Source organism: Portunus trituberculatus, chromosome 48 (assembly GCF_017591435.1).
Source record: "Portunus trituberculatus isolate SZX2019 chromosome 48, ASM1759143v1, whole genome shotgun sequence".
Classification (NCBI taxonomy): domain Eukaryota; kingdom Metazoa; phylum Arthropoda; class Malacostraca; order Decapoda; family Portunidae; genus Portunus; species Portunus trituberculatus.
In genome coordinates this window covers 5,898,425-5,920,924 of record NC_059302.1, presented here as the reverse complement: position 1 = coordinate 5,920,924, position 22,500 = coordinate 5,898,425, and the positions used below count along the sequence as shown (strand labels likewise).

Genomic DNA, 22,500 nt, shown 5'->3' with positions numbered 1-22,500 from the left:
GTGTGGGTAGGGCCAAAGGAAATAAATCAAGTGCGATGATGCAAGAAAAAAATTAGTACATAATCTAAAGATAAAACTGATAAGATTGCATCCATAATTCATGAGATTTATCCACTTTTTTTCTTTTTAACCACGCTATTTGAAACGAACACACACACACACACACACACACACACACACACACACACACACACGTAACAAATTATCTTTAGTATTTTTCAATATCAATTTAGTTCATTATGGTCATGTTAATCAAATAAATGTAATATTTTGTTCCCTATGTAATTTTTTTAATACAATGCAAATGTTTATTGTGAACTCTAAACTATTTTCTCGCAAATCCAATGAATTGCAGTCTATACATGCAGCCAATGTATAAGAAAATTAGTGTCTATTTGCCTGCCTTTCATTATGTCTCTATACAGGCTGCTTTCAGACGAGTGGTTTTCGCCAGTGCGACTCATGCCGAACGTTTTAGTATTACATTGACTCTTATGGACGAGTTCATACGAAGCCGGAACGGCAGTCATTCCGTTGCGTTTGCCGCACCCTTCCACACTACTACCAAGACAGCAACGATAGAAATGCCGCACAATGGTTTCGGTGGTCATGTGTTGCTATGCGCTGAGGAGTATTTCTTACTAAATTTATGAGTTTTCTTAGTAAAATATTGAGGAAAAACAGACATGTCTTAAGTTTTCTAACTAATTTTTATTTTCTTGTCTTAAGTTTTCTAACCAATTTTTATTTTCTTTGCAAGATATGAAAGAAAACAGAGATATCTTAAATTTCCTGACTAAAGTTTTATTTTTTATTTCTTTTAGTAATACAATCAGGAAAATAATCTTTTCAATTTTTTTTCACCAAATTTAAGTGTTTTATGATGTCCTCCATCATTGAGAGGTAGTGGTGCACTAAAAAATAAGACGAAGAAATAACGAAGCGGATGTCGAGAGAGATAGCCAAAAGCAGAAGCCGCACTATTCAACCGGCGAAAAACGTTCGTGTGAAAGCAGCCTCCAGGTGCCCTGCGGCTGCCGTTCGGCATGAGCCGCACCGGCGAAAACCGCTCATGTGTAAGCTAGAGGTATAAATACGGGTTATTCTAAGTAGAAAATGTTCTATTCTCATATGTATTTTTAGGCGCTATTTAACCATGGCGTGAAATATGAATATGGCAGGGCAACAAATACAACGGCAGAGCTTGGCGGATACCCACAACGAAGAAACACCACTTCAACACCCTCCACATTGCTTTAAGTACTGCAATACAATCTGAACGTATTAACTGTCATTGTCTCTGAAGGAAACTGTATGATCTGACAAACATTCATTTGATTTACTACTAGAGTCTGACCGGGCTTAATTTACGGCTGTGGTGGGGCGAGGGTAGCTCTACAGTGTTGCCACGTTTCCCCAAAATGCAATGTGAAATGGAAGTTATTGGTGTACAAGGCATCGCAAATACCATCAATTCAGATGTATAAAATTTCGACTTGTGTATATAGATGGCTGAATCAACAGTAACCATCATATGCATAAAAACTATATAGTACCATACAAACATGGCATACATATTCAACAGTGTTGCTGATATCAACTGTAGTAACTTATAATGGTACTTAGCGTATGTTTAGGGTGTGTAATAATATCAGTGTTACAGATATAAGATAATGAGCATGGAAAAAAGAAATAATCTATTATCCAAAGTAAAAAAAAAAAATAGTAGAAGTCTTGTGAGTGGCGGCAATACTGATGAACCCAGCCTGGCCAGGCCGAATAGCCTCACCTTGTAGTACCAGATGTTGCTATAATTATAAGATAAAATGCTCACATTTACTGGCTTTTACAGTAATTTCAAGGATGAGGCATAATCGCATTCATAATTCGTAAGCCAAGCTAATGTGCAGTTTCTATTTTTACAAAATAGAAACCAATGCCAATACCTAAGTGAAAAAAAAAAAAAATTCACTTGCGAGCGGCAACTCTTCTACACCCAGCTGGCGGCCTTGACACATTGCTGGTGGCGACGTGACTGACCTCGTGCCACTCATATATATATATATATATATATATATATATATATATATATATATATATATATATATATATATATATATATATATATATATATATATACAATTATAAATGACTTACTAAAGAATCAAAGGTAAGCAGAGAGAGAGAGAGAGAGAGAGAGAGAGAGAGAGAGAGAGAGAGAGAGAGAGAGAGAGAGAGAGAGAGAGAGAGAGAGAGAGAGAGAGAGAGAGAGAGAGAGAGAGAGAGAGAGAGAGAGAGAGAGAGAGAGAGAGAGAGAGAGAGAGAGAGAGAGAGAGAGAGAGAGAGAGAGAGAGTAACAGAACAACAGTAGTGAAAACGTGGCACCACTGTACAGAGACGCTCGCCCCCCCACGGCCGTAAATTAAGGCTGGTCAGACTATAGTTTCTTTCCTTCCAACTCCTTGCTCGAGCACGCGTGGTGCCACTCAACCTTTTTATTTTATGCAACCATAAGTGCTCTCAGTTCGGACACTCTAGCGTTACCAATCCTAAGTGTCTAGACAGCCTCCTCAACATTTTTTCATTAACTTCTGCAACATTCGCAGTCTTAGGTATAATTTTCCAATCTGTAGAACACCACCTCTCCTTTTGCCAAACCTTATCTTCTATTCCTCAATAAAATACAGGTATATAAGTCAACTTCCATTTGACTTATACACCTGTTATCTGTTTCCCAGTACTTTCCTTAGTCTTGGGCGTCTACATTTAGAGATTTTGGTGAAGACTTTGGTGTTACCTTAGACATATCAAAAGCTTTTGATGGGGTCAGGAGTAAAGCTTTGGTATTCAAACTACCTTCCTATACAGCTTCCATCCTTTTTTTTTCTACAGCTTCATCTAAGGTTTCTTTTCTAACCGTTCTATTGCTATTGTGGCAAATGGTCAGTGTTCTTCTTTTAAATTTATCAACAGTGGTGTTCGTCAGGAATATGTCCTGTCATTCGTTCTCTTTCTATTATTCATCAATGATCACCTAACCCAAACTTCTTGAACTATCCATTTTTTCACTGATAATACCGCTTTGCAATTTTCCACTCTTTTCATACAGGACCGACCATTCAGGAAGTAAACAGCTCACGCAGGGAAGCCACAGAACATCTGGCTTCTGATCTTTAAAATTTCTGATTTGGGCAAAGCAAACTTATTAGTACTCAATACTTCAAACTCTCAATTCCTCATCTATCAACTCGACATAACCTACCAGACAAGTATACCCTCTTCTTTAATGACACTCAACTGCCCCCTCTCTTCTACACTGACTATCATCTGTCTATGTCATTTACTTATAAACTAAACTGGAAACTTTATATATCATCTCTAGCTAAAGCAGCTTCTATAACATTAGGTGTTTTGAGATGTCTATGCCAATTTTTCTGACCCCTTGCAACAGCTAACTCTGTACAGGAGCCTTATCTGTCCATGTATGGAGTATGGTTCACAAATATATGGGAGGGTTTTACTCATACAGTTTTTTTTTCTTTTTCAGACATGATGGAAAAGCTTTTCGTCTTATCAACTGCTATGCTTTAAGCGACTGTCTTCAGCCTCTTTCTCATCGTTGCAATGTTACATCTCTTCTTATCTTCTACCGCTATTTTCATGCCAACTGCTCTTCTGATCTTTCTGACTACATGCCTCGCGTCCTCTCGAGGCCTCACTACACAAGACTTTCTTCATTCCTTCATCCCTATTCTGCCCATCTCTCTAATGCAAGAGTTAAGCAGTTTCCGCAATCATTCATCTTTTACTCTGGTTAACCCTGGAACTCTGCCTGTTTCTGTATTTCCACCTTTCTATGACTTGAATTCTTTCAAGAGCGAAGTTTCAAGACACTTATCTTATGGCTTTGGGTGATGTTTTTGCCTTTGTATGACTTAACAGCTTGGTGAGCCTATTTTTTCTTGTAATTGTTTGTTGGCCTTGCCGGCACCGTTCAAACATGAAAAAAGGGACAAGATATAGGGAAAGTAAACACTATTCTTTTTCTAGGGTGTAACAAGGACTTCTCATTAGAGTCAAGATGTTCAGGGTGACAGTGGAGCCGGCAGTGCTTCTCTACTGTGTCTCCCAAGTGGTGCATCACAGCCTGCTTCAAGATTTTATTTTCACCAAGTTGTGCTACGAACAGTATTCGCAAGAGGTATGTCATAATGAGACAGAGAAGTAATGATTATAACAAATGCTCATGAATATCGTAAAGTAAGAACATTTTAATTCAACTCCAGGTGTGTGTTGCGAGGTGGAAGGAAGATACAGTGACAGATGTTGAATGCGTGGAGTACCAGGCGGTGAACTACGTGATGTGGCTGAGTGTAATCACAAGCATCCTGTCCGTCATCATGGCCCAGTTCTTCGGTGTGGCACTTGACAGGTAATGTTTGTCCCTTCACGTCCTTAATCCTATGGGAGTCTAATGCAGTACATTTTTTTCCTCCTCGTTTAGCATATTATGAAAAATTATTTTAAGGTCAAGAAACAAGATAAAAAAATGCTATGTATATAAAGAGCTATCTCTCGGTATACAAAAGATGCCTCGTTGCAGGTATTCACCCAAGGCGGTGATGACGGCCCCCTTCATGGGTTTCCTTGCGCAGCACCTGGTGTGCGTGGTGGTGGCGGCCATGCCAACCGTGCCGCTGGCAGTGATGTATGTCGGTGCCACGCTGAACGGCCTATCAGGAGGTTATCCATTATTTAAGGTGAATAGAGGCGACGATTCGTAATGGTAGGATGATGAACCAGACTCGATTTTGTTGTTTTGCAATATTTCGATCATTCACAACTGAGACCTAAGTAAACTAAAAGTTAAATTAATTTTCATAAAAATGACAAGTTTTCTCCAATACGATTTCCTTAATCTCAGGGTAATATCAATATAATGTGTGTGTGTGTGTGTGTGTGTGTGTGTGTGTGTGTGTGTGTGTGTGTGTGTGTGTGTGTGTGTGTGTGTGTGTGTGTGTGTGTGTGTGTTTGTATGCCTGTGGTGTGCGTGCGTGCGGGCGCATATGAGAACAGTCTGCTGTGAGCAGCTACGTGGTGAGGACAGCATCGCCGAAGGAGCGGACCTTCCTGCTCTCGGTGGTGGAAGGGATGGTGTTCCTGGGCGGCGCACTGGGGCCTTTCACCCTTAAGCAAATAATAGCCTCCACCACCATTGGACATGACTACTTGTTTGTTGGCAGGTTAATGAACAGATTTACTTATAAAAAGTCTCTTAATTAATCAGACTGCGAATGTGGATTGCCATTATCATTGAAAACAAACATAATGCATTATACACCTATGCTTAGCATTTTACTTATGGAGGGAAATTGACATGCTTTTATATTCATTTGAAGATAAATGTGATTCTTTGGGAGCTTTGTTAATTATTTTGTAATAATCGTAAAAATAAACGTGTCCTTATAATACTAGCTGCAAAATTTTGTCGTCCTTAACATACAGTGAGATGTCGTTGGTGGTGGCCTTGCTCTACATTGTTTTCATCCTGCCGGACTCCCAATCGACATCTCAGGAGAATGCTGAGCTTCCTCAAGAACACAGCGGAACAACACTCTTTACTCCGGTCAAAAGCGTACTGAAAAACTTCACCGGCTCTGTTTCCACGGTCCTACGCCACAGACCAGCTGGGAAACGCACTTCAATTCTCCTTCTGATATTAGCAGACTTTTTCATAGCTATTTCCTATTCTGGTGAGTTATAACAGGGACGGCTTTCAAAAAGAAGATTGTATTACTACTCATAAATTTCTATTTGCAAAGAAACTATTGAATTTTTTTCAATATTTAAACTGAAAATATCATTTCCAGTAATTAAAACTTTTTTTTTATAATTGACATGTTTTCCCAAATAACTAACCATTCTGAGATATTTTTCACTTTGCAGAGACCTCGAAAAATTATAACGGCTAAAATAGTTATTTAAATTTTCCCCTTACACATTGCCTTTGGTGAAGAAAGAGTTAACTCTGATATCTGTGGTAGAATTTTTCGGATCCAAAACTTAAGGTTGTTGAAGCTCTTACTTTTTAATCTGTTGCTTGTTTGTTCATTTTCCAATTTTTTTTTCTTTTAGTTAGCTTCTTCATATTTTATTTATACATTTGAATATAAATATATATATATATATATATATATATATATATATATATATATATATATATATATATATATATATATATATATATATTTATTTATTTATTTATTTATTTATCTATTTCAGCTGAGTCTGACTTACGGTATATGTACATGCACAACTATCTTGGGTTTAACTTGGATCAGTACTCCCTGTACCTGGTCATCAAGAACTTGGTGAATGGCATATCGCTGCTGGGAGTGTTACCATTGCTACGCCTTGTATTTGATATCAGCGATGCTTCACTTGGCATACTGGGAGGGGCTTCGAGGATGGTGGCCTTCACGATGTTGGCACTCAATTCTTCCCACACTCTCACTTACATAGGTCAGCGACTTCCATTTGTAACACTGATTGTCATTATATTATATATTTTATCACTATATATTTATGTATTAACACCATCGATATTAACCACGAAGTGACTATTCCTAACAGTGCCATTCTTGGACGTGTTCGGGCAGTACTTGTTTGTTGTGCTGAGGTCATCCTTGTGTGGCCTTGTAAATAAGGAAGAGCAAGGTGAGTGTTCCACCGTGGAAAAGAAACGGCCGATGAATGCCAGGTTTCGATATTTATTGTGAAAATTATGTACATAAAAGTGACTAAAGCATCTGTTTTCATCTGGTTGAAGGTTGTGTTTGCAGTGTGTTCATCCTGTAAACTCACTCTGTCACGAACAGCGAGCGACAACCTGCAATGGATAAGCCATGTCTTCCTCTACATTTCGCAGGACGTGTGTTGACCGTACTGTCGTCGCTGGCACAGATGTCTATGTTAGTCGGATCGCTTTTATTTGATAATGTGTATCCTGCCTTAGTGTTGCTGGCACATCCTGGGTACACTTTCCTTGTGGCCGCCACCTCTATGGCCACTGCCACTACGATATTCATGTAAGTGTCTTCTTTAGGAGTGAAACTGATGGTATGCATGATAGTCTTTTGATACGACACATTACATAAAGTACAGTGGAAATTGTCTTATTTATCAAATGGTAGAATTTATATATTCTTTTATCAGATGCATCCGTTGTTGTCGGGCAAATGAAGGCACAAGTGAAGAGACGCAACCGATTCTACGGTGAAAAAATATGTATAGATGCATAGATGTATTAATAGGCAATTATCTACGTATCATGATTGAGAAGAGGAAAGAATAATCATAATGGTGATCACTCTGACTTACAGGGGCAGCAATAGCTCCTGTACAATTCCTCTGGAAGAGTTCCAAAGAGTTATGTACTGAACAATTATATATGATTAAAAACACTTTACATATGTGATATAGAAGTAAAGATTCATCGTGAAAAAATGTAGAGTGTTATTTTAATAGATAAATATAAAATCATGTCAATTTATTTTATTTTAAGGAAAATTCCCATATGATGGGAGAGTATGTTTTCACAAGATAGTGTTGTTACATTACACAAAACCTTGACACCACCAAGAAAAATAAGTAAGTGCTATATAGACGCCACGTTGGCAAAGATTTTTTTCTTTTTTTTTTATGAAAGAGGGAGAACTACCAAGGGCAAAAAACTGAATATTAGAATAAAAGGTTCACTGGAATTGTAGTCTCCATATAAGATTAAAAAAAAGCTAGTCAAAATATAGGGACAAATGTCTCGACACCTCTCTCTTAAAAAAATTTAAATCGTAAGAAGTTGGATATACAGAGACAGGTAAGGAGTTCCAGAGTTTACCAGTGAAAAGTATGAGTGACTGAAAATACTGGTTAACTCTTGTATTAGAAGGATGGACAAAATAACCATGAGAGGAAGAAGAAAGCCTTGTGGAGCGAGGCCGCAGGAGGAGGAGAGGCATGCAGTTTGAAAGATCAATAGAGCAGTTGGCATGAATATAGCGATAAAAGATAGAAAGGGATGCAACATTTCGGCGGTGAGAAACAGACTGAAGACAGTCAGTAAGTGGAGGGGAGTTGATGAGACGAAAAGCTTTTAATTCCATCCTATCTAATAAAGCTGCATGAGTGGAAACAACCCCTCCCCCTAAACATGAGAAGAGTACTTCATACAAGGACGAATAAAGCCCTTGTACAGAGTTAGCAGTTGGAGGGGCGAGAAAAACTGGCGAAAACGCCGCAGAACGCCTAACTTCACAGAAGCTGTTTTAGCAAGAGATGAGATGTGAAGTTTTCAGTTAAGATTATGAATAAAGGTCAGACCGAGAATATTTAGAGGGATCAGAATTCAGGCGTTCTGTGGCGTCTCTGCGTGATCTGTTGACTTCCTGAAGGGTTGGTCGTCTCCGAAAGGACGTGGAAAGATATAGGGTGGTATCATCAGCGTAGGAGTGGATAGGACAAGAAGTTTGGTTAAGAAGATCATTAATGAATAATAGAAGGAGAGTGGGTGATAGGACAGAACCCTAAGGAACACCACTGTTAATAGATTTAGGAGAACAGTGGCCGTCTACCACGGCTGCAATAAAAGGGAAACTTGAGATAAAGTTGCAGAGAGAACCGTAGGAGGGCAGGTCAGAAATTAAAACTATTTGCCAGACTCTATCAAAAAGCTTTTCATATGTCTAACGCGACAGCAAAAGTTTCACAGAAATCTCTAAACTACGATTACCAAGACTCAGTAAGGAATGCCAGAAGATCACCAGTACAGCGATCTTGACGTAAGCCATACTGGCGATCAGATAGAAGATTTTAAAGTGACAGATGTTTAAGAATCTTCCTATTCAGGATAGATTAAAAAACTTTAGACAAGCAAGATATTAAAGCTATAGGATGGTAGTTTGATGGATAAAAACGGTCACCCTTTTTAGGAACGGACTGAATGTAGGCAAACTTCCAGGAAAGGTAGAAGTCGACTAGCATAGTTGGAAGAGTTTGGCCAGGTAAGGTGCAAGCACGGAAGTACAGGATTTGAGAACAATAGGAGGGACCCCATCAAGTCCATAAGCATTCCGAGGGTTAAGGCCAGCGAGGGCATAGAAAAGATCATAACGAAGAATTATGAGTGAAGACATCATGAAATAGTCAAAGGGAGGACGAGAGGGAGGGACAACCCTAGAATCATCCAAGGTGGAGTTGTGTGAGATAGCAGTGGTGCCATCAGGATTAAATAAAGGAGGGAAAGATAAAGAAGATTGGAGATGTTTTGGGCAGAGATATAAATTGCATGAGATTCAGGAGATGGAAGACTCAAGTACCTTTTATTAGCAACCTCTCTATCATGTATAGCACGAGAACAGGCTGTGTTAAACCAAGGTTTAGAAGGTTTAGGTTGAGAAAAAGAATGAGGAATGTACGCCTCCATGCCAGACACTATCACCTCTGTTATGCGTTCAGCACAGAGAGATGGGTCTCTGACACGGAAACAGTAATCATCCCAAGGAAAATGAACATAATACTTCCTCAGGTCCCCCAACTGGCAGAGGCAAAACGCCAGAGGCACCTCCGCTTTGGGGATCCTGAGGAGGGATTGGAGAAATAGGACAAGATACAGAAATGAGATTGTGATCGGAGGAGCCCAACGGAGATGATAGGGTAACAGCATAAGCTGAAGGATTAGAGGTAAGGAAAAAGATCAAGAATGTCACCAGGACGGTCACGAACACGAGTAGGGTGTTGCACCAGCTGCTTTAGATCATGGAGGATAGCAAAGTTGAAGGCTAGCTCACCAGGATGGTCAGTAAAAGGAGAGGAAAGCCGAAACTGGTAGTGAACATTGAAATCTCCAAGGATGGAGATCTCCGCGATAGGATAGAGGGACAGAATGTGCTCCACTTTGGAAGTTAAATAGTCAAAAAAATTTACTACAGTCAGAGGAGGTAGAAGAGAGATAGACAGCACAGATAAATTTAGTTTGAGAGTAACTGTTGAGTCTAAGCTAGATGGTGGAAAATTCGGAAGCCTCAAGAGCGTGGGCACGAGTGCAAGCTAAGTCGTTGCGCACATAGACGCAACATCCAGCTTTAGAACGAAAATGAGAATAGAGAAAGTAGGAGGGAACAGAGAAGGGGCTACTGTCAGTTGCCTCAGACAGCTGTGTTTCGGTGAGGAAAAGAAGATGAGGTTTAGTAGAGGAGAGGTGGTGTTCCACAGATTGAAAATTAGATCTAAGACTGCGAATGTTGCAGAAGTTAATGTAGAAAAAGTTGAGGGAGGTGTCAAGACATTTTGGGTCGCTAACGAGAGGGCAGTCCGACCTGGGAACATTTCTAGTCCCCCTCCTAGAAGGGGACTCCGAGGCTGGATCTGGAGTCGCCACTTTTTAAATTTTGAATTTTAAGTGAAGGATGTGTGTGTGTGGTAAGTGCATGTAGTTTTATGAGAAGTAGGAGAATTGTCTTTAGAGCACAGCCCTCTCGAGTTGTGAGACACAAAGGGAAACGTTCAGCGAGATCAGAACTAGCTTTAATGGAAGGTTGACAGCACCCCCTGAACTAGTGCTATTAGACCTCACTGGGAGTAAATTATCGTTTCGGTAGGTGTCTACTACCTTCTGATAAGATGAAGAACAAACTTTTTTTCTTTTTAATATATATATATATATATATATATATATATATATATATATATATATATATATATATATATACACATGTATTTTTTTTCTTTTCTTTTATTGTAGAAGTGGAAACGGCCAAAGGAGACTAAAATTGCGATCAAGAAAGATCCCAAAATGATAGCGGCCTCCGAAAAGGCACAAAGCGTTAATCCAAAGTATGTGATAAGTGTCCTAAAATTTCTTTCTTGAAAGTAACAAAGATGAAGATACAATGAATGAAACCAAAATTGAGTATTAGTACATGTGTAACATCCCTCAAGCTTCTCACAGGGATTTCTCATTCAAGCAAATAAAAGTTAACTTTCTAATAAAAAGGTTTTTCATATCGAGACTTTGCGGGAAAAAAAAATAGAATTTGCTACAGAGTGGGACTTATTTGTCATTGTTTAAAAAAAAAAAATCACCAATGATAACACTGCACGACAGATATATACACTAAGATACAGTTATAAACATTCTTATAGGTACACATAGAAGATTGTACTTAATATAAATCTTTGAAGTGTTTGTGTAAAAATGATGTGTATTGAAACACAGCACCAGATCCTGAAACTCAATGAGGAGACGAGCAAGGATAGGAACGAAAATAACATTGATTTGTCGAACAGGTACTTAATTGCCTACTCTAGATAAGCACATGAGAATATAAACTTCACACAGGTTTGAAAAATTGACATTGAAGAAAAAAGAAATGCTTTGACTTGAGTGCTTAAAGACTATCCCTTATTCTTTATCTTATCAATTAAAGTAGGAACTTCTTACCGTACTTTGATGTTCTTTTAGAAGTGTCTCAAATACTTATGGTAATTTTCTATATGTTTCCACAAGAAGAACATTTGCTTCCTTCCTGTTTGAAAGATGCCTTAGGACCGAAAAACTTTGACAGTCTATTCAAATTTTTTCTTTTTTCTTTTTTTTTTCATTTTTTTTATTACATAATGACTCCGGCTATGGATACAGAGCGAATCATATGAAAAAAAAACTAACATTACAAAAGTGAGCAAAAAACAAAACAAAAAAACGGGAAAGGAATCGATGCAAACACACACACACACACACACACACACACACACACACACACACACACACACACACACACACACACACACACACACACACACACACACACACAAAAAAAAAAAAAAAATAAAATATATATATATATATATATATATATATATATATATATATATATATATATATATATATATATATATATATATATAAACTTGTGATTCCATTGTGTTTAGGACTGCATGGGTTGAACCTCCCTGTTTATGGGAGCAATAATCCCATACATCTCTAGCCATGTTTATTTTCATGTCTCCTCTTTGATATATTTTTTTTTTTATCTCTTTCTGCATTTTCACCAAATGAACTGATAAGGTCCTCTGGTAGTTTGTATTTGGTACCAAGAAAAATGTTATCATACTTTGTGTTCTGTCAAGAGAATCATATATATATATATATATATATATATATATATATATATATATATATATATATATATATATATATATATATATATATATATATATATATATATATATATATATATATATATATATATATATATATATATATATATATATATATATATATATATATATATATATAAATAAAAAAATATATATATATATATATATATATATATATATATATATATATATATATATATATATATGGCATGATTAAAATACTTTTGCTAAAAGAAATGTTTACCCTGTTTAAGTCATGATGTAAACCAGATAGCCGACGATGAATATAATAATCAAAATGAGTGTGGAGGCTTTCGCTAGCAGCTCCAGCTGCTCGACTGATATTGACAGAGGAGCCCAGCGGCGCCTGCCTTGCCTCGGCACTGCTGGCTTCATTGCACCTAACTTTATCCCGAACGGCTCATTGAATGCCTGTACTTTTGTTTGGTTATCGTGACTGAACAGCCGGTTGTCAATGAGGATATGAAAGATGATAACCAGAAAAGTGATGCCCACGCAGAATAGCAACCAAATGTCCACCATCTTGAAATATGAAGTTTGAGGCAGAGACGAGGATGCCTACCGAGAGATGCAAGAAGGATGTTAGTAGAACAATAACCATGCCATCTTTTCTAATAAAAGATGTCAATAAGGCAATAACAAGGAGATCCTATAGAACAAAAGATCTCAGTAGACTAAAACTGACATCTAATTTTATCAAGGATATTAGTGATACAATGACAAAGATATCTAGTCTAATAAAATTATATTACTAATAGCAGATTAGTTGATATATATATATATATATATATATATATATATATATATATATATATATATATATATATATATATATATATATATATATATATATATATATATATATATATATATATATATATATATATATATATATATATATATATATATATATATATATATATATATATATATATATATATATATATATATATATATATATATATATATATATATATATATATATATATATATATATATATATATATTAGTAGGACAGTAGCTATGATCTTTCAATCATTGAGACTTATACTATACGACAAAGGCAAATAAATTCCATTCAAGAAAAATGACAAAAAATAACAATATCCCAAGTATGACAGCCGTAGAGTGAACGTTTAGCAAGGGACTATTGGTGACTTAAGGTATCTTCTCTCAAATAATACAACTAAAGAAAACTAAAGAGGTCTCACCTGAGCAAAGAGTGTGGCCAGGACGAGGAGGGCCGTGAGGGCGACCATCACACGCACGTCGAAGATGGCGGTCCTGAAGAAGAGGGTCAGGTAGCTAATGATCATGAGAATGAGTGATGGAATGTAAATAGTGAGAATGGAGTTGCCGTACAACCTCGTCATGGGAATCCGGACCCTCGTCTCCCCAGAGTCGTAACCTTCCTCCAACAACACACGCAGCTCAGATATCTGAGAGCAAAAGAAAAAAAATCAAATTAAGTTACTTTTTGCATAACGCTTGTGGGGATGCGAGGAAAGATGGAACAGCATATCCACATCCTGTTTACTCTTTGTTGTGTACAAGAAAATAATGTACAACTAAGAATGGCAAATGTTACACCTTATGTCATTAGAGATTAAAATACAAGTATTGCTTTAATTCAGGCATGTTCACTTGAAATGTGGTCCCAGTTATGTAAAATTACCTGATATTCGTTTAGCACATCGCTGCCCAAGTATTTCACGGAAGAATTGGGATGGACATCGAGGAAGGACACCTGGCCGGACACAATCTGGAGATGAATGTCGCAGTGTTGGCTATCAAAGGGATAGAGCGTCAGGTCAAACTGGCAGGCGTACACCGTGCTGTACTTCCTGCTCACGGACAGAGGGTTCTCCTTGCCAGAATAGATGTCGACTGTGGAGGAAAGATTCGTAGAGTTTCTCTTCTATTACATCACTATGTGGTCGATACAATATTCTGTCACTTATAAAAATTGAGAAGAATAGTGTTATGGTATAAAAGTGAAGTCGATAAATAAGGTGTACTGCTTTACCTTCAGCGGCGGCGCCCTCGTCACGACCTAAGGACTTAGCGAGTCTCTTGACCACTGTGTTGGCGTCCTCTGCCAGCAAAGACTGATCAATGGTATCTGTGTTGAGGAGTTTAACCAGAGGAGACCACAACTTCATCATGGCGTCAAGACGAGGGTTATTAAGGCTGTCGTTCGTCTTTAAATTTAAGTAATTCAGTCTATTATCAAACCATATCATCTCCAGTTCGTAAGAAAGTTTCATGGACATCTTCACTGTCTGGACATCAATCGACTTTATCGTGAACTTGATGGTGACGGGAAGTTTGGAGTTTTCCTTCCCAGGCACCCTAGGGGGGAGGTGCTGGTGGTAGTCCTGAGGGAAGGAGATCAGTTCGCACTCCATCTCATCGCTCCTGTCCCGGCAGTCGTACTTGAGGTCGCAGCGGTAGTGGTGGAGGATGCAGGTCCCGTCGTCGCAGGTGAAGTGATGTGAGAGGCAAGGGGTTAACAGCATTAAGCGCCGCCCTGGATTTTCTTGGCCGCACACTTCCCTCTCTAGCTTCCACCACCGGCGACCCATAGGGAAGTCCGGATCGAAAGGCTCCATTGTGGCTATATCCTGATCCTTCACTGTGTCAAAGTAAACCCAGGTACCGTTCCGTTTCTCGATGTGGTACGCACCGTAGCTTTTAAAGAGTAGTCCGCCGTACTCCTCCTGGTATGCTACAAAGTAAACATTTCGCAGCTCAGGCTCACAAGTACCAAAGAAAGAAAATCTTTGAGGCTCCGTAAAAGTGCACAGCGCACATCTTTTCCAGGCACAGTCATCGTCAATAGTTCCAAAATAGTTTATTGCAACGCAGTTTTCATACCTGCCTCCATTTGGTTCATTTGGTGCCCAAAAAGATATAGTATCAATTAGACTCGTATTATACGAGTGAACCCACACATCTTCCTCTTCTTTATCGTTTAATGAACTCCAATAATAGACAGGACAGTGATCACTATCTGGCCACATGGTCTTAACTAATTCGTACAGGTAAAGTGTTTCTTCCAGGCTGGTAACGATAGGGAGATGAGTTCCTAAAGCCTCACACACATACTGCGCTACAGCGTCAGTGGTGTCAGGAAACCAAAAGTAAATGCGTTCTTGCTCTTCTTGGCAGAGCCTGGCGAGGGGCACGTCTTCAGCAGTGGCATTATACAGTGTCCAGCCCGCCTCCCAGGACACGAAATTTCCTTGAGGGTCTGCCCGGCATTGAGCAATGCTAAGGATATCCTCATCACTCAGCACCTTGTCCCACACATTAACCTGAGAAGAGAAAGAATGTTCGAATAGTAGAATAAGTCACGTATGCGCTATCCATTTGTATCTTTAATTTATAGCTTAAGCACACATCTCTATGAGTATGTTTCCTCATTAGTCTGTCCAACAGTACCTGAGTTATGACTCCACTATAGCTCTCCGTAATAGCCTGGCCATTCCCCACACCAATGTAATCGCCAAAGACTGGCTGTCCAACGTCATAGTAGGCGTGCTGAACCACCTTGCCGTCCAGGAAGGTCTGGATCAGGAAACTGGTGTGGTTGTAAGTGAAGCAAAGGTGGTACCATCTGCAGGAGACGTCTATAACTTAATACAAGGTGTCTAAGGATAATATATGCTGTTGATAGGTATTCAATGTTCAATAAGCATTTATATATATATATATATATATATATATATATATATATATATATATATATATATATATATATATATATATATATATATATATATATATATATATATATATATATATATATATATATATATATATATATATATATATATATATATATATATATATATATATATATATATATATATATATATATATATATATATATATATATATATATATATATATATATATATATATATATATATATATATATATATATATATATATATATATATATATATATATATATATATATATATATATATATATATATATATATATATATATATATATATATATATATATATATATATATATATATATATATATATATATATATATATATATATATATATATATATATATATATATATATATATATATATATATATATATATATATATATATATATATATATATATATATATATATATATATATATATATATATATATATATATATATATATATATATATATATATATATATATATATATATATATATATATATATATATATATATATATATATATATATATATATATATATATATATATATATATATATATATATATATATATATATATATATATATATATACAGCTGTATAGTCTCTTCTACTCCAGACAGAAGTGTACTTAATGTATTTACAAACTTGGGGAAAGTGCCACTAATTATTTTCATATATTTTCATCTTGATTATAAGTAATGTTTGATACTAACCTGAAAGCCCACAACTGAATGTCGAGGGGCATGAAGTGCCAGGTGTGCGATATGGTTACTCGCACCTTGTCCACCCACACCTCTATCAGTACAAAAAGAAAAAAAATACAATTATTGACTTTGCATTCCTTAAAAAATCTACAAGCAGGAGCATTCTTCCGTATATTTGAAAATTATTAATGGATATACTAAGTAATAGTTTTTACAATCTCCGTACCTCCCCTCAGCATCCAAAAGCGATCCTTGGCGGTTTCTTGAAGGAAAAAAATCGTCCCACGTTGTTGGAGGAAAAATATCTTAAACCTCATGCAGAAGGTCAGGGAGTACACTTTACGTGAGAGGCGCACGTCGCCTTCGTATACAGCAACAGAGCTCTCCGTAGCCACGCCATCCCCTTGGAACGTGAACACCTGAATTCCCTCCACCCACCCTGAGGGAGATAACAAACATTATGCGTGAGAGATTCAAGCATTTTTACTTTAGATTTGTTTCAACACCAAACAAAACAAAAAATGGTGGGAAAATATTACGATACAAATTGTTGTCAGCGTCCATGGCCAAGCAAATCTGGGGATTCTGAAGGAAAATTTCATGAGGAAAGTGGAAGGAAATGACAAGGCTATGAATCAGGTGGTCTTAAACAGTGACATATTTCTTGATGTCCTTTAAGTTCAATGGCGAATTATTGATGAACCAAATCTACCCGAAAAATGCGTGCTGGGTGAAATTACACATGGTTCCGTTTCAAGGTGGTCACAGCAGGAACAGTGATGGATTGTTCACTTAAACAGTCAGAAACATCTACATACAACACACTCGTTCATTATGTTCCGTCTCGACTGTCACATGGTAGGCTGAGGATCACGTCGCGCTCACGACCATAATGATTTCTTTTCACTAAACACCGAACTGTTGCTGCCCTCCTTCGGAGTTTGTAGTGTGTTAAAATGCTCTGAATACTCATCACGAGGGTAAAGCTGAAGATCAAGAATTCAGGCAGTGATTCTTAAGACGGTGGTGAATTAATTAATTATTTTGTGTGTAAATCATATTACGAGAAAAATAAAGATTTCATAGCCCTGTCAAAAGCGACAGTACGTATGTTTTTCTATATAACGTACTACAGCTCCAACGAGGCGAATGTATGAGTATGTACGGCATGAATACCAGTTATGTCTTATACGTGCTGTCGTTCATTAGTTAGAAACCTCCCTAACTCACATTCAGCAAAGCGAGGATAGGCAGCATTCATGGTGTAACCCTGTGAAAGAGTTCGCCTTGGCTATGAGGAGCGACCCTTTCGATCCACTCGTTCGACACAATTATTCAAGGCTATAAAACGCATATTTGTGGCAAAGGTTGATGGTTGTTAGTAAGTAGATGTTGCGTGCCAACGACAAAATACGGAGGTAGTTGAAGGCTCAAGCAGATTTACTACACACATACATATACTGGCATCATTCATCTGTTCCTGGTGGTATGAATAATTCAAAATCTCGACAATGAGTAACCACAAATAAATACCAAAATTTGTATTTCCTTTCACCAGAAGACCAATTTACCTGAGATCGACGTGGTGCCGAAGGTGAAAAGAAGCCACAGAACACTGGTTGGCCACGCACACAAACACACAGAAGAATCAATATTCAGTCGATGCGTGATCTATCACAAGTAAATGAATAAATAGATTCCAGGATCGGTGTACCATTACATTATTCCTTTGACAGCAACATACGGTAAAGGTATTTCATTATTGCTGGATGAGTAGAAAGAGTATAACAAAATACTATATCAGATATTTTGACCAGCTAGTGTTATCTTTATCAATCTAAGACCGATGAAAAAGTTACACAATGAAAAGGAAGCGCTGGCATAATTTTCTTTTGTTAACATTTAAACCCACTGTTTAGTTGGAGCTAAATGCAATATAAAAAGCCGCTGTTGGCGATGTGTTATAAGTAATATTTTTTTTCTTTTTAATGCAGAGGGATTCGAGAATTATCAGACATTCTGAACAACCGTTATTTCCATTTGTACAGCTTTCTATATTAATAAAATGTGTAAATACAGTTGTTGAAATCCCATCCCAAGAACTCTTTTCGACATCTTTACCGTCTTTTGTCGGTGACCATAGTGAGAACAACACCAGCTGCCGGTGCATCTACTCCAGGCGGCTTCGGCTCATGTGATGTATGTTCGTTAAGACATTAAAAACCACAACACCAACGCTAAGCGATATGAGTAGCAGCGAAACACCCTTTACAAAACTTTCAATTTCCTATATTTGTAAGCCATACAAGAAATTATTCAGTTCATGAAGGATAACGTCACTGTATATTTGATGGTTTTAATAATGTCAAGAAATTCTCATGAAGGATCTGAGGAACAAGTGACGTGTATGAACTTGTTCGTCAATGGCAAAGAAATAAGTCTAGATAAAAAAATTGTATTCCTTTATCTGTTTGTTTGTTTGGTTTCTTATTTTCTGAAAGCCAGTCAGTGAAAGTGACTCTAAACTCAATAATTTTTCCTTTACTAAACACACAAAAAGTCAGCATTATTGCATGTAGTTACATCTAACAAGACGCCAAGTACATACACACTCGCAAGGATTGTTCTCTCAAGTAAAGCGAGAGAGAGAGAGAGAGAGAGAGAGAGAGAGAGAGAGAGAGAGAGAGAGAGAGAGAGAGAGAGAGAGAGAGAGAGAGAGAGAGAGAGAGAGAGAGAGAGAGAGAGAGAGAGAGAGAGAGAGAGAGAGAGAGAATAAATTTTCAATCTCAAAATTATGATTTTATAACAAAGATATGCTCCTTACTTAAAGATGACGCATTGTGCATATGGTAAACATTATGTTTTGTTCATACGTGGATACGGTGCAAAGTAATATAATTCAACTTTATCTACATGTTATCTTAAAATAAACATTAAAATAAAAAAAAGTAAATAAACAAAAACATATTGAGTGATACAAAATATGTTACATAAATCTAGTTTTCTTTTTAATTTCTATGATTAAACATGTAAATGAAAAAGATTTCTGGTATTTTTTTCTATTATTTTGCAACACTGGACCTTAAAAAAATAAAATAAATAAATATAAATAAATAAATAAATATATATATATATATATATATATATATATATATATATATATATATATATATATATATATATATATATATATATATATATATATATATATATATATATATATATATATATATATATATATATATATATATGTGTGTGTGTGTGTGTGTGTGTGTGTGTGTGTGTGTGTGTGTGTGTGTGTGTGTGTGTGTGTGTGTGTGTGTGTGTGTGTGTGAATAAAGATATTCTCAGAATTTCATCTGGCATCATACACAGGTTCCTTATTGAGAAGGGAGACATTGTGCATATGTTAAACATTTTTAAAGCATATAAAACGATATATGGATGATTACATTTTTCCTTAATCACATTTCACTCCAAAAAAGAAGTTTACAAAGCAAAAGATGACACTTTATTATTTTTTATATACTTCATATATCAATATCATCTAAATTTATTTTATTCAAAATTCTAAAGTATAGTCTAAAGAGTAATTTTTATCTTTCTCCAGGTCCGAACATGAACGTTTCCAGGATAGAGAGGCACAGGTCCAAATGGTGTCAATGTCAACCAATGTTATACGGATCCCATCCATAAACCCATTTATACATTATATCTGCAGAAATTTCCTTCTCATGGCGGCTCACATTAATTCATATATTATATATATATATATATATATATATATATATATATATATATATATATATATATATATATATATATATATATATAGTTATTTATCTTAACCTAAAGTAATCAAGTATCCTAATCCATCACAAATAAAAATGCCTTAAGAAAAAAAAAAACGCTCGGTGGGGCTGGTTAGTGGTCAAAGCGCTATAGTCTCACCAAAGAGGAGGGCGGACACAAGCAGCAACGGAAGGCAACAACCACCCATGGCCAGGGCAGCGGACGTCATGTATCCCGTCACTCTATCCCAACAGCATTGCCTAAGCTTCTCTCGTACGCCTGCGCTTCTCCCTCACTTTGCATTCCTCACATGAACAAGATCAATGGCACGTATACAAGTACACATAACAGCACCACATTGTACAAAGCCAGACTAACCAGACTGACGAGAAAATCTGTTCCATTTCGAAAAAAATACGTATGTTTAATAATCTGAATTATCCCGGGCAAGGACTAGTGTTAGTTAGGATTTCTGAGTTGTATGACTTATTGTAGTTTAAACACTTCCAGCTCGTGATGCGTAGAGGTGCTTCGGCTATTTGGATAATGAGAATGTAAGAGTGGATAGCACGTAGCTTTAAGGAAGTGATGTGACCAAGGCAGGTGTGATGCCTTCTACGCGTCTATCTCCCTCACTTACATCACCACCACCACTTCCAACACCACCACACTACTATCACCAAAAGATTTTTTCACTGCCAAAGTTCCCATTACTATCTGGGGGAAACGACAAACAGTGGTACTTTAGGAAAGTATTAATTTATTTACTTTATTTTATCTATTTACATTTATATTTCTAAGCTTATTTCTTTCTATCTTTACGCATTGTTCTATAACTTTAATTTTGCTATATCAGCCAACATCAGAATACAAGCCAAATATAAAAAATAGCATTGCCATATGAATACAGCCAGGCAGTGGTGATATGAGACTGTTCCGCTTTATGATGAAGTTGCTGTGTATCGCTAATCTTCTTATCACTCAATCTCCTGACATTGCCTTGCATTACGTAATAGTGTTCCTGTACCCCTGACTCATCCGCTGCTGTGGGGAACATCTGGTAGTATTTAAGGCAGGAAAGCGCCGAAAGAAGCTTATTACTTCAACAATATGAAGTCGCTGTTGTCGTTGTTGCTGGCTACCGTCGCCACCCAGGCCAGTGGTAAGATAGATGTGATGTACCATACTTTCTTGTTTTATCGAGTTTAAATTGATCCTTCACTATAAATAAGGATTTTTTGACGGTGGCGTTTAAAAATTATTCCTTGTATTTCATTAATACTACATTGTAAATGTTCAACAACTCTAATGTAATTTTTCGGAACGTTTAATGTTTTGAATATAAGTGTTGCACCTTCTATCACTAATTTGACGTTACGACATTCTAGTTTTATATAACTGTATGTATTGGAGTTATGAAGGCATGTGTAAGGATGAACTGGAAATGCATTATAATTATGAATTCGGATCTATACATTATTCTTTTTCTATGAATGGTATTATGCAGAATATACAAAAAAAAAAAAAAAAAAACTCCGCATGTACGATTTATCAAGATGAAGGCGACAGCCAAGCTTACTAACTAGTCAAGGCTGCGGTGCCGAACGATTACTGTACTGATAAGGGTGGCCAGCACAACACGAGTACCTCTGTTCGTCTGCTGGGTAGGTGAATGCACCGACAAATGCTTTGAATTTGGATCGTATACAACTGATATAAGCCATTTTTATATATTTTTTTTAACTCTACATAAATTAACATAATGTGAAAGAAAATACATTTATTCGTCATACTAAATTAGTGTGAAGATGACCATGAACAGTAAGCTCAGGGAACATTCTTTCCCATTCTTGCTACTTTGACTCCACACTTGTGACAACGAATGACTCGCATTGTTTTCATTCAAAACACTCTTGTGATATTGCCAAGATGTATCAAAATTATCTATCTTTTTTTTTTCATGACAGTATTTTTCTTTCTAGTACTAGTGTTCATGTTATATTGAAAAATAACTCCGTTATCCCCGAAAACA

General features: G+C 36.6%; 3 protein-coding genes across 5 annotated transcripts in view; 2 read left to right on the top strand and 1 right to left on the bottom strand.

Annotated features, from left to right (window-relative positions):
* The window catches only part of LOC123498706 (solute carrier family 46 member 3-like), an 8,142-nt gene extending 383 nt beyond the window's left edge, over nucleotides 1-7,759 (top strand). Inside the window, exons 2-10 of one of the 2 annotated variants that reach the window (XM_045246069.1) lie at nucleotides 4,051-4,201; nucleotides 4,287-4,432; nucleotides 4,604-4,760; nucleotides 5,077-5,243; nucleotides 5,506-5,753; nucleotides 6,283-6,522; nucleotides 6,634-6,717; nucleotides 6,929-7,088; nucleotides 7,216-7,759. In XM_045246069.1, the coding sequence (XP_045102004.1) occupies nucleotides 4,082-4,201; nucleotides 4,287-4,432; nucleotides 4,604-4,760; nucleotides 5,077-5,243; nucleotides 5,506-5,753; nucleotides 6,283-6,522; nucleotides 6,634-6,717; nucleotides 6,929-7,088; nucleotides 7,216-7,279 (1,386 nt within the window). In that variant the 5' untranslated portion in view covers nucleotides 4,051-4,081 and the 3' untranslated portion in view covers nucleotides 7,280-7,759. Of the gene's footprint in view, nucleotides 1-3,622; nucleotides 4,202-4,286; nucleotides 4,433-4,603; nucleotides 4,761-5,076; nucleotides 5,244-5,505; nucleotides 5,754-6,282; nucleotides 6,523-6,633; nucleotides 6,718-6,928; nucleotides 7,089-7,215 lie in introns of those variants that run through there. The other variant, XM_045246070.1, reaches the window with a different exon arrangement.
* A 4,703-nt stretch (nucleotides 7,760-12,462) lies between these two features.
* LOC123498787 lies at nucleotides 12,463-17,153 on the bottom strand. The gene is made up of 7 exons (XM_045246212.1): nucleotides 16,903-17,153; nucleotides 16,686-16,767; nucleotides 15,679-15,853; nucleotides 14,261-15,551; nucleotides 13,910-14,121; nucleotides 13,446-13,673; nucleotides 12,463-12,792 (listed from the first exon to the last, which is right to left on the bottom strand). Exons 1-7 carry the CDS (start codon nucleotides 16,991-16,993, stop codon nucleotides 12,463-12,465), a joined length of 2,409 nt encoding a protein of 802 aa, XP_045102147.1. The 5' UTR covers nucleotides 16,994-17,153.
* Nucleotides 17,154-21,501: 4,348 nt separating this feature from the next.
* The window catches only part of LOC123498704, a 16,536-nt gene continuing 15,537 nt past the window's right edge, over nucleotides 21,502-22,500 (top strand). The window contains exon 1 of one of the 2 annotated variants that reach the window (XM_045246060.1): nucleotides 21,502-21,630. In XM_045246060.1, coding sequence (XP_045101995.1) covers nucleotides 21,579-21,630 — 52 coding nt within the window. In that variant the 5' untranslated portion in view covers nucleotides 21,502-21,578. The remainder of the gene's footprint in view (nucleotides 21,631-22,500) is intronic. The other variant, XM_045246062.1, reaches the window with a different exon arrangement.